Genomic DNA, 12,372 nt, shown 5'->3' with positions numbered 1-12,372 from the left:
ACGTATTTGTCTTCAGGTCTAGAATCCAGTGGGGCAGATAGATAAAAACAAGTGATATTCCAGCATAAGTGATACATACTAGAGATGAGTGTTAGGGGCTGTAGTAGGAAAGCAGATGTGACTTGAGCTTGAGCCTAAAAGAACAGTAAGCCACACAGTGGAGTCTATTGCTTATTAAGATGTTAAAATATATAGAGTAGTTTGTTTTGTACCTCCATTCATTGCTTGCATTTTGCCCATTTTACTGCTTTTATTTGTAAGTTATTTTTTTTTAAAGATTTTATTTATTTATTTGACAGAGAGAGACACAGAGAGGGAACACAAGCAGGAGGAGTGGGAGAGGGTTATTTGTAAGTTTTAAGGGCTTTCTGTACTGTTTTTCCATCATTTTATATGCTCGTAGATAAAAATATAATCAGATATTTTTAGGATAGAGCAGTGAGGTTTATGGTTTATGAGAACCAAATAGTCTAATATAAGCTCTGTTGTCTTGTGGATTTTTATATATATATATATATACATACATATATATATTATATATATGTATATATATGAATGAGAGAAGCCCCTAGAATGTTACTGCTGGGAGTTGACCTGTAGGTGCCAACTATTACATCCTTCAGATGAGAGCACATCTAAACCATTTCCTTTTCAAAAAGTTTTCAGAGAAGGAAATTTCATCCTCTTTTGGAAGCTTACTCAACCTTTTTTTCATGTAGTATCAACATGTTTACTCATGTCTAAGATAAATTTCTCATGCTGCAATTAAGTTTTCTTTTTTTTTTTAATTAGTGGGAAGAGTTTTTCATCCTTCAAAATATATTAATCTTCCTCAACTTTATAGTTAAGCGGTTTGAATAGTTATATATTTTGTCTTGTTTTCAGGCAGAATTAAACTTAATCCAACAGACACATATTCAGTTTTAGTACCATTTTGAATGTTAATTTGTATCAGTGTATTCTGATTCCTGGAATTGTCATTGGAGGAATGCAGGTGGAAAGATTTTGAAGTAAACCTTACGTAATTATAGTTTAGCAATAAGTGACAAGTTTTGAGAAGTACTGCCTTAGTGTGAAGCATCAAACACTGGAAACAGCTATCTATGTATTGTCCCGGTGATTCTTGTATTTGAAAACTGAAGTTGTGTTGAACTGACAGAATTATTCCAAGACCGCAACAGAAAAATATTTTGGTACTGAAAATTGCGTTTATTGTAAATTGATTTCCCAATCCATTGTGAAGTTAGAACATGGATTTGACTTCCGTTCAAGTATGGTTCTTAAATCTGCTACTACAGCTGCTACTATATATATTTTCATGCTCTTCCCCTTTTTTTGGAGGATTATACACAACAGAAGTTATGGCTTCTAGTTTATGGGTGTTCTGTGGGCTTTGCTGCTTTCTGTGCATTTATCCCCTCTTTATTTTACTTCCCTGGTTTCTCACACATTTCCCCTTCCCCGCCCTCATGAAAGCAGAGGACAACTTTAGCAAAGTTGGAGGCATTTTTTATTTTGTGGAAGAAAGTAATATTATAACTTTGAGTGAGTGTAATTACATGTGACTTTTTTGAGTCTTACCTAAGTGATGAGAAAGCTGTTTTATATCTGTTAGGGTAATGGTTTTAAGAAATCTTAAAATCTTTTATTTTTTTCAATGCTGTTGACATTTTTGTGATTTATTATATTAATAGGGCAATGTATTCCAAGATGCTGTCTTCAATCAAACAGTTACGATTATTGAAAGAGAGGATGGGTTAGATGGAGAAACGTAAGTGAAATTTGCAATATGTAGATCTTGATCTCACAGGGCAGTCCTGGAAGGCTTACTCTTGTCAACATTTGTTTTAATAGTGAAAATGGACCAGACTGTAGATTTTTGTGAAATCCTGTCTCTGTAAATCTGTATTTTAGGTGATTTTTATAACTATTAATAGTGAGTTAGGAAGGATAATGGGAAATGACAAAAATTGTTTTAAAAAGATAGTTGGGTGCGCCTGGGTGGCTCAGTCGTTAAGCGTCTGCCTTTGGCTCAGGTCATGATCCCCGGGTCCTGGGATCGAGCCCCATATCGGGCTCCCTGCTTGGCGGGAAGCCTGCTTATCCCTCTCCCACTCTCCCTGCTTGTGTTCCCTCTCTCGCTGTCTCTCTCTGTCAAATAAATAAAATCTTTAAAAAAAAATAAAAAGATAGCTTTCTGAATGTCCCCTCTTTCTAAATTCTTTTCTACCTCATGCTCATGAGCTGATCACCAGCTTCATCTAAGTTATATACCTCTTCAATTGCTATTAAAAATACAAACTAGATGTTAGCTTAAAAACTGTGTTCTTGGTGAATGAGGGTGAGTCATTTGTCACTATATACCTATATGTAATTGACCAAAAGCAATTTTTAAGTCAAATTATGCAAAATCTGAGCTTGGGTGTAATAAATTATAAGGAAATTTTATTCATTTTAGATCATATAATTGCTTTTTTTGACTGTTCTTAAAGATAAAGTAAATCTGTGAAACTTAACTATCTAGATTTAAGTTGAATATAAAATATTTTCTTCCTTTGCCCCCCAAGTTATTTGGAAAGCATATATCGTGTTAGAATTATAGTTGTAGGGGCGCCTGGGTGGCTCAGATGGTTAAGCGTCTGCCTTCGGCTCAGGTCATGATCCCAGGGTCCTGGGATTGAGCCCCACATCGGACTCCTGGCTCGGCAGGGAGCCTGCTTCTCCCTGTCCCTCTGCCTCTCTCCCTGCTCATGCTTTCTCTCCCTCTCCCTCTCCCTCTCCCTCTCTCTCTCTCTCTCTGTCTCAAATGAATAAATAAAATCTTAAAAAGAATTAAAAGAATTATAGTTGTAATTATAGCTGTGGTATTGTTTGAGTTAGAGCAGAATTACAGTTTTAATTAGTTGCGGTGTTTCTTAAGAATTAAAGCCAGTTTTTTTCTCCTTTTATATCAGAATCTTTATGTATATGTTCCTTGCTGGTCTTGGGCTCTTGGTTGTTGTTGGCCTTCACCAACTCCTGGAATCTAGAAAGGTAATTCTAGATGAATGACTCTTATAGCCATACTTCAGAAGTTGTTACCATGCTAAGTATAATCTAGTTATTTGTGGCTTCTTGCTCTCAACTGTGGGTTTGTGTATTTATACGTTTGTTGTACCTTTTTTAAAATAAAACCTGAAGGTGAGACCTTGGATATGTGACTTGGATCTGTTTAGACTTCCATACACAAATGCATTTAGGGTCTTTTGGCTACACCCTCCAGAATGGTCTTTACTTTTATATTGTAATTCTAAATCATGCTAGAATTTTTATTTCTTAAACTCAGACATAAGATTTCATTGTTCTGTTTACTATACTTTTTCATGGATATGTTATTCTACCTAGAAGCAACACAGCTTTTATATTTGCTTTAATATTCTTTTAACTCTGGGGATAATTTCCAGTTAGCAATTAAATGAGTCTTTTCATTTGAAAAAGAAAGAATAAATTTGGCTGTATTCTATCAAACTTCTGCTTTCTTGTTAGGGCAGTAAAATGGCAACACTGAAGCACCTGTTATAATCATGATTTCTCTTTCACTGTATCTTTATCTCCCTGTCCTCCCTGCAAAAAAAAAAAAAAAAAAAAAAAAGGAACAACCCATATTATTCCTCTCAGTGGAAAGTATAACAAGTTTTGTGTCAAATTTTTATTAAGTACTTGCTCTTTAAAAGAGAAATATTTAGTGCTCAAGTGTTAATTTCCATAACTTTACCTCATTTTCATAATAGCATTTTTGCTATAGATTTATGTATTAGGTATAATGACATCTCCAGTTTTTGTTTTTTTATTTGAATGAAGCCATTTTTAGTTACTTTTCGTGTATTCAGAGTCCAGTTTTTGGACTGTATACCTAATACTCTTACGTAAATGATTAGGTTTGTTGTTTAAGAGCAAGATTAAGGAAGGAATTGAATCACTTTCTTCCTAGCGGTCTTGCTGCATATACTCCAGGGACAGAGTTTGAGGTTGTTAGCTTAAATGAGGTTTAAAATTTTTGTTTTATCTATGCCAACAGTGCAGAAATCTACCTGCCTGCATGCAGTGTTTCAGTAATTATCTTGAATTTTGTTGGATGTTAAAATAAATTTATTCTTTGATTTGATTCCCAAAGGGAAAGAAAATCACTGTATAAGTAGAAGTTCTTAGTTGGTCCACCAGCCCACCGACCTATGAAGTTTTATAGCAGAGGAAAAGGCCTTTAAAACCTGAAAATAAATCGTTGTGAAGATTTATTCCTTATCATTTATTCTTTACAATTGGTGTTAGGCATGATTTTCTCTTTCTAATTAATAAAATACTTAAGTACGAATATGTTTTGAAGAGGATGTATTTGTTTAAGATATTTAAATTAGGTAGCTTAATACGCTTTTTTAATATTATAGTGCACGTTATAATAGAACTCCTTTAAAATAATGTTTTTATGCTCTCTTAGCGCAAGAGACCCATACAGAAGGTAGAGATGGGTACATCAAGTCAGAATGATGTTGACATGAGTTGGATTCCTCAGGAAACTTTGAATCAGATCAGTAAGTATTCTTATAAACTTGGCTGGAAAATTTTTCCCTTAAATGGAAATCAAATTAAGTATTTTAGATATAAAAATGCTTGGTCAATGCTACTTAACATTCATATTTTCCATTATTTCTGTAGAATCTAGTATAATATTAATAAACACTTTAAAATTTTATTCTGAGTAGTATTTTTATGCTTTAATTTAGAATGCTTCCAGATCTGCAGTTTTATATACAAATGTGTGAATTCTCTATATTCCTAATCTTTTCCTGTCTCTTTTTTTCTGTTGCTTCAGTGCAGAGTAGAAGAGGTGAGGCAATTAATTTTTTTAATGGTGTTTGCTATATATAGTACTGGATTTTGTATAGCATATGAATACTTTACAGTAAGTTTAATGAGTAATGGAACAGTTTCCTAGCACTGTATTTATTAGAAAAACTACTAACTACCCACTGTAGTTTGAAAGAATAAACCTAAGACATTGCCTGGTGGTTTACCTAACATATATTTTAGTTTCATTATGTATAAGATTAGTTAAAATATTAATCTTTATGAAAGAATGTAGGACTATTTTCTTCCAGTTGTAAATGGACTATTTTGTTTTGTTTTAAGATTTATTTACTTTAGAGAGCCAGCAAACAAGCTAGTGCAGGGAAGGGCAGAGGGAGACAGAATCTCAAGCAGACTCCATGCTGAGTGTGGAGCCTGATGTGGGGCTTGATCTCAGGATCTGGAGATCTTGACCTGAGCTGAAACCAATAGTCAACCGACTGTGCCACCCTGGGTCCCCGTAAATGGACTTTTTAGAAACATTTATTATAAGAGTAGTATGACCTCATATTAAAAACATTAATAGTATAGAAGTGGAAAAGATCACCTCCTGGCTCCACTGATTTCATTTTCTATAAATAATAGGTGTTTGTTATTCTAAATATTTTCTGTACATTTACCAGCACATATGTCGTTTGTGAATATTTTATACACGTGGCATCGTGCTGCATATGCTGTTCTACCTCCCGAGTTTTTATGTCTTGGATTTTTTTTTATGATAGTGATTTATGTACCTCATTTTTTTTAAATAACTGGATAGTATTCCTTTATATAAATGTGTCATGATAAACCTATTCTGTATTGAAGGATGCTTATTATTTCCAGTTTTTCATTCTTAAAACTATAATGAATGTTTTTATATAAATATTTATGGGATAATTTCTTATTTTTTAATTGAGATAATTGACATGTAACATGAGATTCAGATGTACAATGTAATGATTCAGTATTTGTATATATTGTGAAATGATCACCACAGTAAGTCTAATTAACCATCTGTTACCACACATAGTTAAAAATTTTTTTTTTTTTTTAGATTTATTTATTTACTTGAGCGCGTGCACACAAGCAGGGGGAGCGGCAGAGGGAGAGGGAGAAGCAGACTCCCCGCTGAGCAGGGTGCCCAACGTGGGGCTTGATCTCAGGATTCTGGGATCATGACATGAGCCAAAGGCAGACACTTAACTGACTGGGCCACCCGGACACCCCAAATCTTTTTTTTCTTGTAACAACTTTTAAGATCTACTCTCCTAGCAAACTTTCAAATATACAGTACAGTATTAAAAACTATAGACATCATGGTATCCATTCACCCCCATGACTTAGTTATTTTATCGCTGGAAGTTTGTACCTTTTGACCTCCTCCTCCTCTTTCACCCACCCCCCTACCTGGGATACATAATTCCTTAAAAGTGAAATAGGTCTGGGGCGCCTGGGTGGCTCTCGTTAAGCTGCCTTCGGCTCAGGTCATGGTCCCAGGGTCCTGGGATGGAGCCACACATCAGGCTCCCTGCTCGGTGGGAAGCCTGCTCCTCCCTCTCCCACTCCCCCTGCTTGTGTTCCCTCTCTCGCTGTGTCTCTTTCTGTCAAATAAATAAAATCTTTTATTTATTTTTTTAAAGATTTTATTTATTTGTTTGAGAGAGAATGAGAGAGAGAGAGCACGAGAGGGAAGAGGGTCAGAGGGAGAAGCTGACTCCCTGCTGGGCAGGAAGCCCCATGTGGGACTCCATCCCGGGACTCCAGGATCATGACCTGAGCCAAAGGCAGTCGCTTAACCAACTGAGCCACCCAGACGCTCATAAATAAAATCTTTAAAAAAAAAAAAAGTAAAATAGGTGTAAGGTTATATACATTTTTATTTTTATTTTTGTGAAAAGTCCCTATTTCCCTTCCAAAAGATAGTTTATGTTCTCAGCAATGTACAATATTGCCTATTTCTTTTCCACTCTCACCAGTCTTTCTCAAGTATTAAGTATTACCAAATGTTTTAATTTGGCGGTATGGTACAAAATGTTTCATTTACAATTAAGAATAAGGTTTGGCTTCTTTACACATATATATTGGCCACTTACTATCTACTTTCTTGTGAATGGGCTGTTCATGTCCTTTCCAGGGTTACAAAGTGAATTGTTTTCATTATCGTTTTCAGGGAGTTTTCTCTATTGAAACATAATTACGGTGTGGTAGTTCCTTTATTAAAAGTGGGTACAAAGTGTAAGAGCATAGGAGGGGCCTTCTTCCTCTAGAAAAGAGTAGGGGAGTCACTGATAAAAGTTGACTTTTGACCAGAGAAGTTAGGTGAGAAGGAATCTTCAGAGTTTTATGTGCTGTGCTAAGGACTTGGCTTTCCTTCTTGGTAAAAGGCAGCCATCAGTACTTTGAAGCAAAGAAATAACAAATTTATATTTTTAAAAGAAATTATCATAGTTGTGTGTTGTATGGTTTAGCAAGCAGGAGCTCCTAGAAGTAGGGATACCAGTTAGATGATTTCAATAAAACGTGAGAAATCCTTAGGGCCTAAGCTAAAGCAGTAGTGACGCGGAGGAAAAGAAACTAGAAAGGTATTTCAGAATTGGAGTAGATTGGGCTTTGGGTGACTTCTCTGGATGTTCAAAGGAGGGAAAAATAGTTTTTAGTTTTAGGCATCTGGATGGAAGATGATCCCATTACTGTTAGGGAATATAGGAAGAGTAGCACACATGCATGAGGGGAGAGGAATTGGAACTAGATCTGTTGATCATAAGGAGCCCAGATAAGGATGTCCAGTAAGCATTTGAAAGTTGTATTTAGAGCAGAGGTGAATCAGGATTTGGAGACATTGATGGGGGCGCCTGGCTGGCTCAGCCTGTGGAGCATGCAACTCTTGATCTCAGTGTTGTAAGTTCGAGCCCTGCTTTGGGTGTAGAGATTACTTAAAAATAGAATTAAAAGATTTGGAGACATTGGGACATTCAGCGTAGGTGGTAGCTGAGATCCTGTGAAATCATTTACCTTCAAATTTAAATAAATCTTTAATCTTTTCTCTTTAAGGACAAGTTTTCCATATTATCCTGATATTCATCATAGCGAAATATGGAATTGGGTTGTAGGGTAGACTGTGGTCTCTTTATAATGCATCAAAATTATTATGCAGTCTGGTATGTTTAAAATAAAGGTTCTTCAAAAATAGTTAAATTTTAAATGTCTTATACAGAATTGGTTGAAACTTTGAAAAGCATTAAAAGTCACAGTTAAAAAGGAAAGTCACTCTAAGCTGTGGAGCCACCCCTCCCAAAGAATTCCTACATGACAAATAGATTGTGGGGGAGGGTGGTTTTATAGTATCTTTCTCCCTGACATTGTTGTTCGTGAACTTTAAAGCTGAGAATTACTACACTTACAGAGTGTTTGTGTTTATGATTGTATTTTCATCGGCAAGTGTCAAGTATTTAGTCTGTCATAACACTATGCTAGGTTCTGAGCGGGTATAATGAAAAGAATATTACTGTTTTTTTGGGAGTTTACATTTCTACCTGAGGAAAATAAAGCACATATATGAAATATTTGAGTAATCAGAGATGGTATGTGATATGTGATAGAGTGAATAATAAGGACAACTTCTAAATTAGGAAAGGGGACCATATTAAAATCTAGGGAGGCCTTGTTGAAGGAAAGAATTAAACTTCTGTTGAGCGCCTGCTTGTACCGGGCATTCTCACTCTGCAAGGTGTGAGGTGCTGTCTCTATTTACTGATGAGAAATTGCTACTGAGGAAATAACTTGCTAAGATTCACAGCTGGATTGTCTCATTCTGAAGCCCATTTGCTTTCCCAGGAAAACTGAAGACTCAAAGATGGATAGAGCTAAAGTCACTAAATGCTTTTTAATGGTACTTGGCGTTCTTGCTCAAAATCTGATTTTGTTTTAGGACCACATCTTACCACCAAATACACTTGTAGTATTCCTTTTTCCATTTACATGAAAGCCCTCATTTTGAAGAAACTTCATAAATAACAGTGAAGCTTCTAAACAACATTGAGATAATCTGATTTTCCAATTAAGGTGATAAAGGTTTTTTCAAATTCGGGGTTTTGATGCATTGCCCTCTACAGGCTTGAGAGGCATGTTATTTATAAATTGTTACTGGAATTTGAAAATAGCTGGAAGGCAGATAACACTCTCATACATAATCAGTCCTTTCTCACCATTACTACTTCTAGCAAAGCCTGGGAGCTAAGAGGTCCTAGTTGGAGCCTCATCCTGTGAAATCAAAGGAGTCCTGAGTCCATTTCAGAAATTGGGGGCGCAATGAGAGACTCTTCATGATACAAAACAAACGGAGGCTTGATGGAGGGAGGTGGGTGGGGGATGGGCATTAAGGAGGGCACTTGTGATGAGCAATGGGTGTTGTATGTAAGTAATGAATCACTGAATTCTACTCCAGAAACCAGTATTGCACTGTATGTTAACTACCTAAAATTTAAATAAAAAAAAAATTTTAACTTGAATAAAATAAAAAATTTTTAAAAATTGGGGGCACAGAAGTTGAGGAAGAAGGGTGTGAAAAAATACATGTGATTAGTAAAAATATTATTTGCCCCCCCCCTTTTTTTTTTTAAGTAATCTCTACACCCAGTGTGGGGCTCAAACTCACAACCCTGAGATCAAGAGTTCCATGCTCTTCTAACTCAGCCAGCCAGGCACTCTGATTATTTGTTCTTTTAGAGTGTAGATTTTTTTTACAGTGACATGCTACTTCTAAAAAAATTTCGATTTACAAAGAAATAACTTTTCCTGACAGAAATAACATCACATTTAAAGACTAATGACTTATTTATTAATAAATAATCATGTTGAAATTTCTTCAGTGATTTCAGAAATATCCTTTACAACTGGTTTTTCCAATATAGGATGATGCATTGAATCTGGTGGTTCTCTCTTAATTCCCTTTTAACGTATAGCAGCTCAAGAGATTGGCCACTTGACCTGTGGAAAGTGGCTTCTCAATTTTAATATGTGTACAGATCATTTGAAAATCTTGTTATGGTGCAGGTTCAGATTCTGGTGCTCTAGGCTGGGGCCTAAATGTTGGTGTTTCTAGCAGGCTCCCAGATGATGCCAGTGCGGCTGACCCATTTCTCACCCTGAGGAATGAGATTCGAGAAAGTCCCATGTTCCAGATTTCTCTTGATTGTTTTCTCCTCGTGCCTTTTAGTTAAAATTTCTTTAACTTGGAAGATAAATCTATAGGTTTGATTAGATTGAATCATTTTTGGCTGATAGCATATATCAAAAGTACTTCTCCCTGCATCGCATCAAGAAACAGTATCTGATTGTCCCCATCATTAATGATGCTAAATTGAGCCCTAGATTAGGGTAGTAGCCACATGATCTTCCCATGTAACCAGGAAAGAAAGGGTGGTTGTTTCTGCTTGCAACCTACAAGTTATCTCTGTGATACTACTTTGGCATCATACAGATACCCAGTTCTGTAAACCATTCACCAGTTGATAATCCTTTCATGAATCAATAATGTTTCAGAAGTTGTGATGATTTTTAATTGAAATTTCTTTGATTTTTACTAACTGCCATTCTTTTGTGAAGTAGAGCTCTCCTTCATCAACTGGGACGTTTTGGTTACTTCATAGGAGACAGTTCCTATAGGAAAAGGAAGATAAGTGCTTAATTTTTCCCTTTTATTTTCCAATTTTCAAAGAGTTAGTTTAAAAGCCACCCCAGTGTGACAAATGAGTTTTTTCTGATTTTCTCCTCTGTTTTTTGATTATCATGTATAAACTCAGTTTTTCATAGAATCAGTGTATTTTAGTCAGCTGTATTCTTTTTTGATGTTCATATTGTACAGTTTTGACTACTGGTTGCCTTTTTATGCTTGATCTCAACCAAAAGGCTGAGAAGGGTTTACTGATGGTCTTTTTTGAACTGCCTCCAATCTTACCCTTTGGATCTTTGAATGATCCCTTCCTTGCTGGCTCAACAAGATAATCTAGACATTTTGTACTTGCTCTAGGTATGGAGCAAGCTGTTTCTCCAAGGACTCCTGGATATTAGAAAAAAATCTAGACTTTAGGAATGTCACTGATACTGGATGATATTGTTTCTAGGTCCATTCTGTGAACTGAGCTAGACAATACATATTTTTTCAAATCCTGAAATCATACTCATATTTTCAGTTCAATTTTAATAATATTTTTACTTAATTTTGTATGCTTCTATTTTGGTTCTCTTTTTTTTTTTTAAGATTTTATTTATTTATTTGAGAGAGAGAATGAGATAGAGAGAGAGCATGAGAGGGGAGAGGGTCCGAGGGAGAAGCAGACTCCCCGCTGAGCGGGGAGCCCAATGCGGGACTCGATCCCGGGACTCCAGGATCATGACCTGAGCCGAAGGCAGTTGCTTAACCAACTGAGCCACCCAGGCGCCCCTATTTTGGTTCTCTTAACACTTGATTCCTTACTGCAGTAGTTCTCAAACTGTGGCACTCACCAGAACCACCTAGCCAGCTTCATACCCTTGCTAGGCCCCACCCCCTAGAGTTTCCAATCTAGTAGGTCTGGGTGAGGCCCAGGGATTTGCTAATCCATGTTCTCAGGTGATTTTTGAGGCTGCTGGTCCAGACCATACTTTGAGAACCACCCTTTGAACGTGGTTTTCTTAAAGGTGTTGAGCCAAATTGAAGATAATTTAGGAAAAAATTGATGTTTCAAAGATAAGACATGTGCTTTGCATATTTGAGGACAGAATGGAGAAAACCAAGAGAAATTTTGAAGATAATGGAGCAGGAGGTGTGCATGGTAGTAGAAGTCTCTCAGGCTTCCAGGAATTTTGGAGAGGGGTAGTGTGAGGACAAATAGGTTTCAGGGGCCACTGTTTAATTTGGCACGAGATTTTTCTTGTCTCTGTCTCACTCATTAGAGTGTAAAGGAAGGAGGGGTGGTTTGAAATGATTTCAGCCTGTTACTAATACCTTTTTTCCTGATATGTTTTTCATTTCAGATTAGGGTGCTTCCGTTTCCCTCAAGTCTTTTTAACTGTAAATGACAGGTTAGGTGATTTTAATAGAAAATTATAGGTCTTTTGTTTAATACTAGCGTTTTAAATGTATACATAAGGCAGCCTTAATCAGAAACTTACAAAGATGAAGTCTCTCGTGTAATTTGACTTTCTTTTAACTCGGGAATCCATTAGAAAGCTTGCAATTTTTATCTCATTAATTAAAAACATCTGACAGCTACTTATATAGTATGACTCCCCCAGGTGTGATAGGAAATGGGATAGATTGTGCAGTCTGAGGGGCGGGGTGAGGGACTAATTTAAGTTTCTGCTAACAGATTGCCTTTGTCTTTTCTAAAAATGAAAAAAGTTGCAGTTTTTCCACAAATTAGGTGGCTTTCTGTAACATCTTTCTTTTAAAAGGGCCTTTAAAAGGGTGGGCATTTTCAGATCTGCCCCATTTACTGAATCTCATTAACATCATGTTCCAGTGTT

General features: G+C 36.2%; 1 protein-coding gene across 3 annotated transcripts in view; it reads left to right on the top strand.

Moving 5' to 3' along the window:
• Positions 1-12,372, top strand: part of SSR1 (signal sequence receptor subunit 1) — a 37,855-nt gene that overhangs the window by 8,584 nt on the left and 16,899 nt on the right. For 2 of the 3 annotated variants that reach the window (XM_027602708.1, XM_027602709.1), the window contains exons 5-7: positions 1,695-1,771; positions 2,955-3,033; positions 4,475-4,568. In XM_027602708.1, the coding sequence (XP_027458509.1) occupies positions 1,695-1,771; positions 2,955-3,033; positions 4,475-4,568 (250 nt within the window). Of the gene's footprint in view, positions 1-1,694; positions 1,772-2,954; positions 3,034-4,474; positions 4,569-4,849; positions 4,865-10,473; positions 10,530-12,372 lie in introns of those variants that run through there. The other variant, XM_027602710.1, reaches the window with a different exon arrangement.

The sequence above is a fragment of the Zalophus californianus genome, chromosome 7 (genome assembly GCF_009762305.2).
Source record: "Zalophus californianus isolate mZalCal1 chromosome 7, mZalCal1.pri.v2, whole genome shotgun sequence".
NCBI lineage: Eukaryota > Metazoa > Chordata > Mammalia > Carnivora > Otariidae > Zalophus > Zalophus californianus.
Note: the sequence above shows the minus strand (reverse complement) of the source record. Positions and strands in the feature narration are given on the sequence as shown.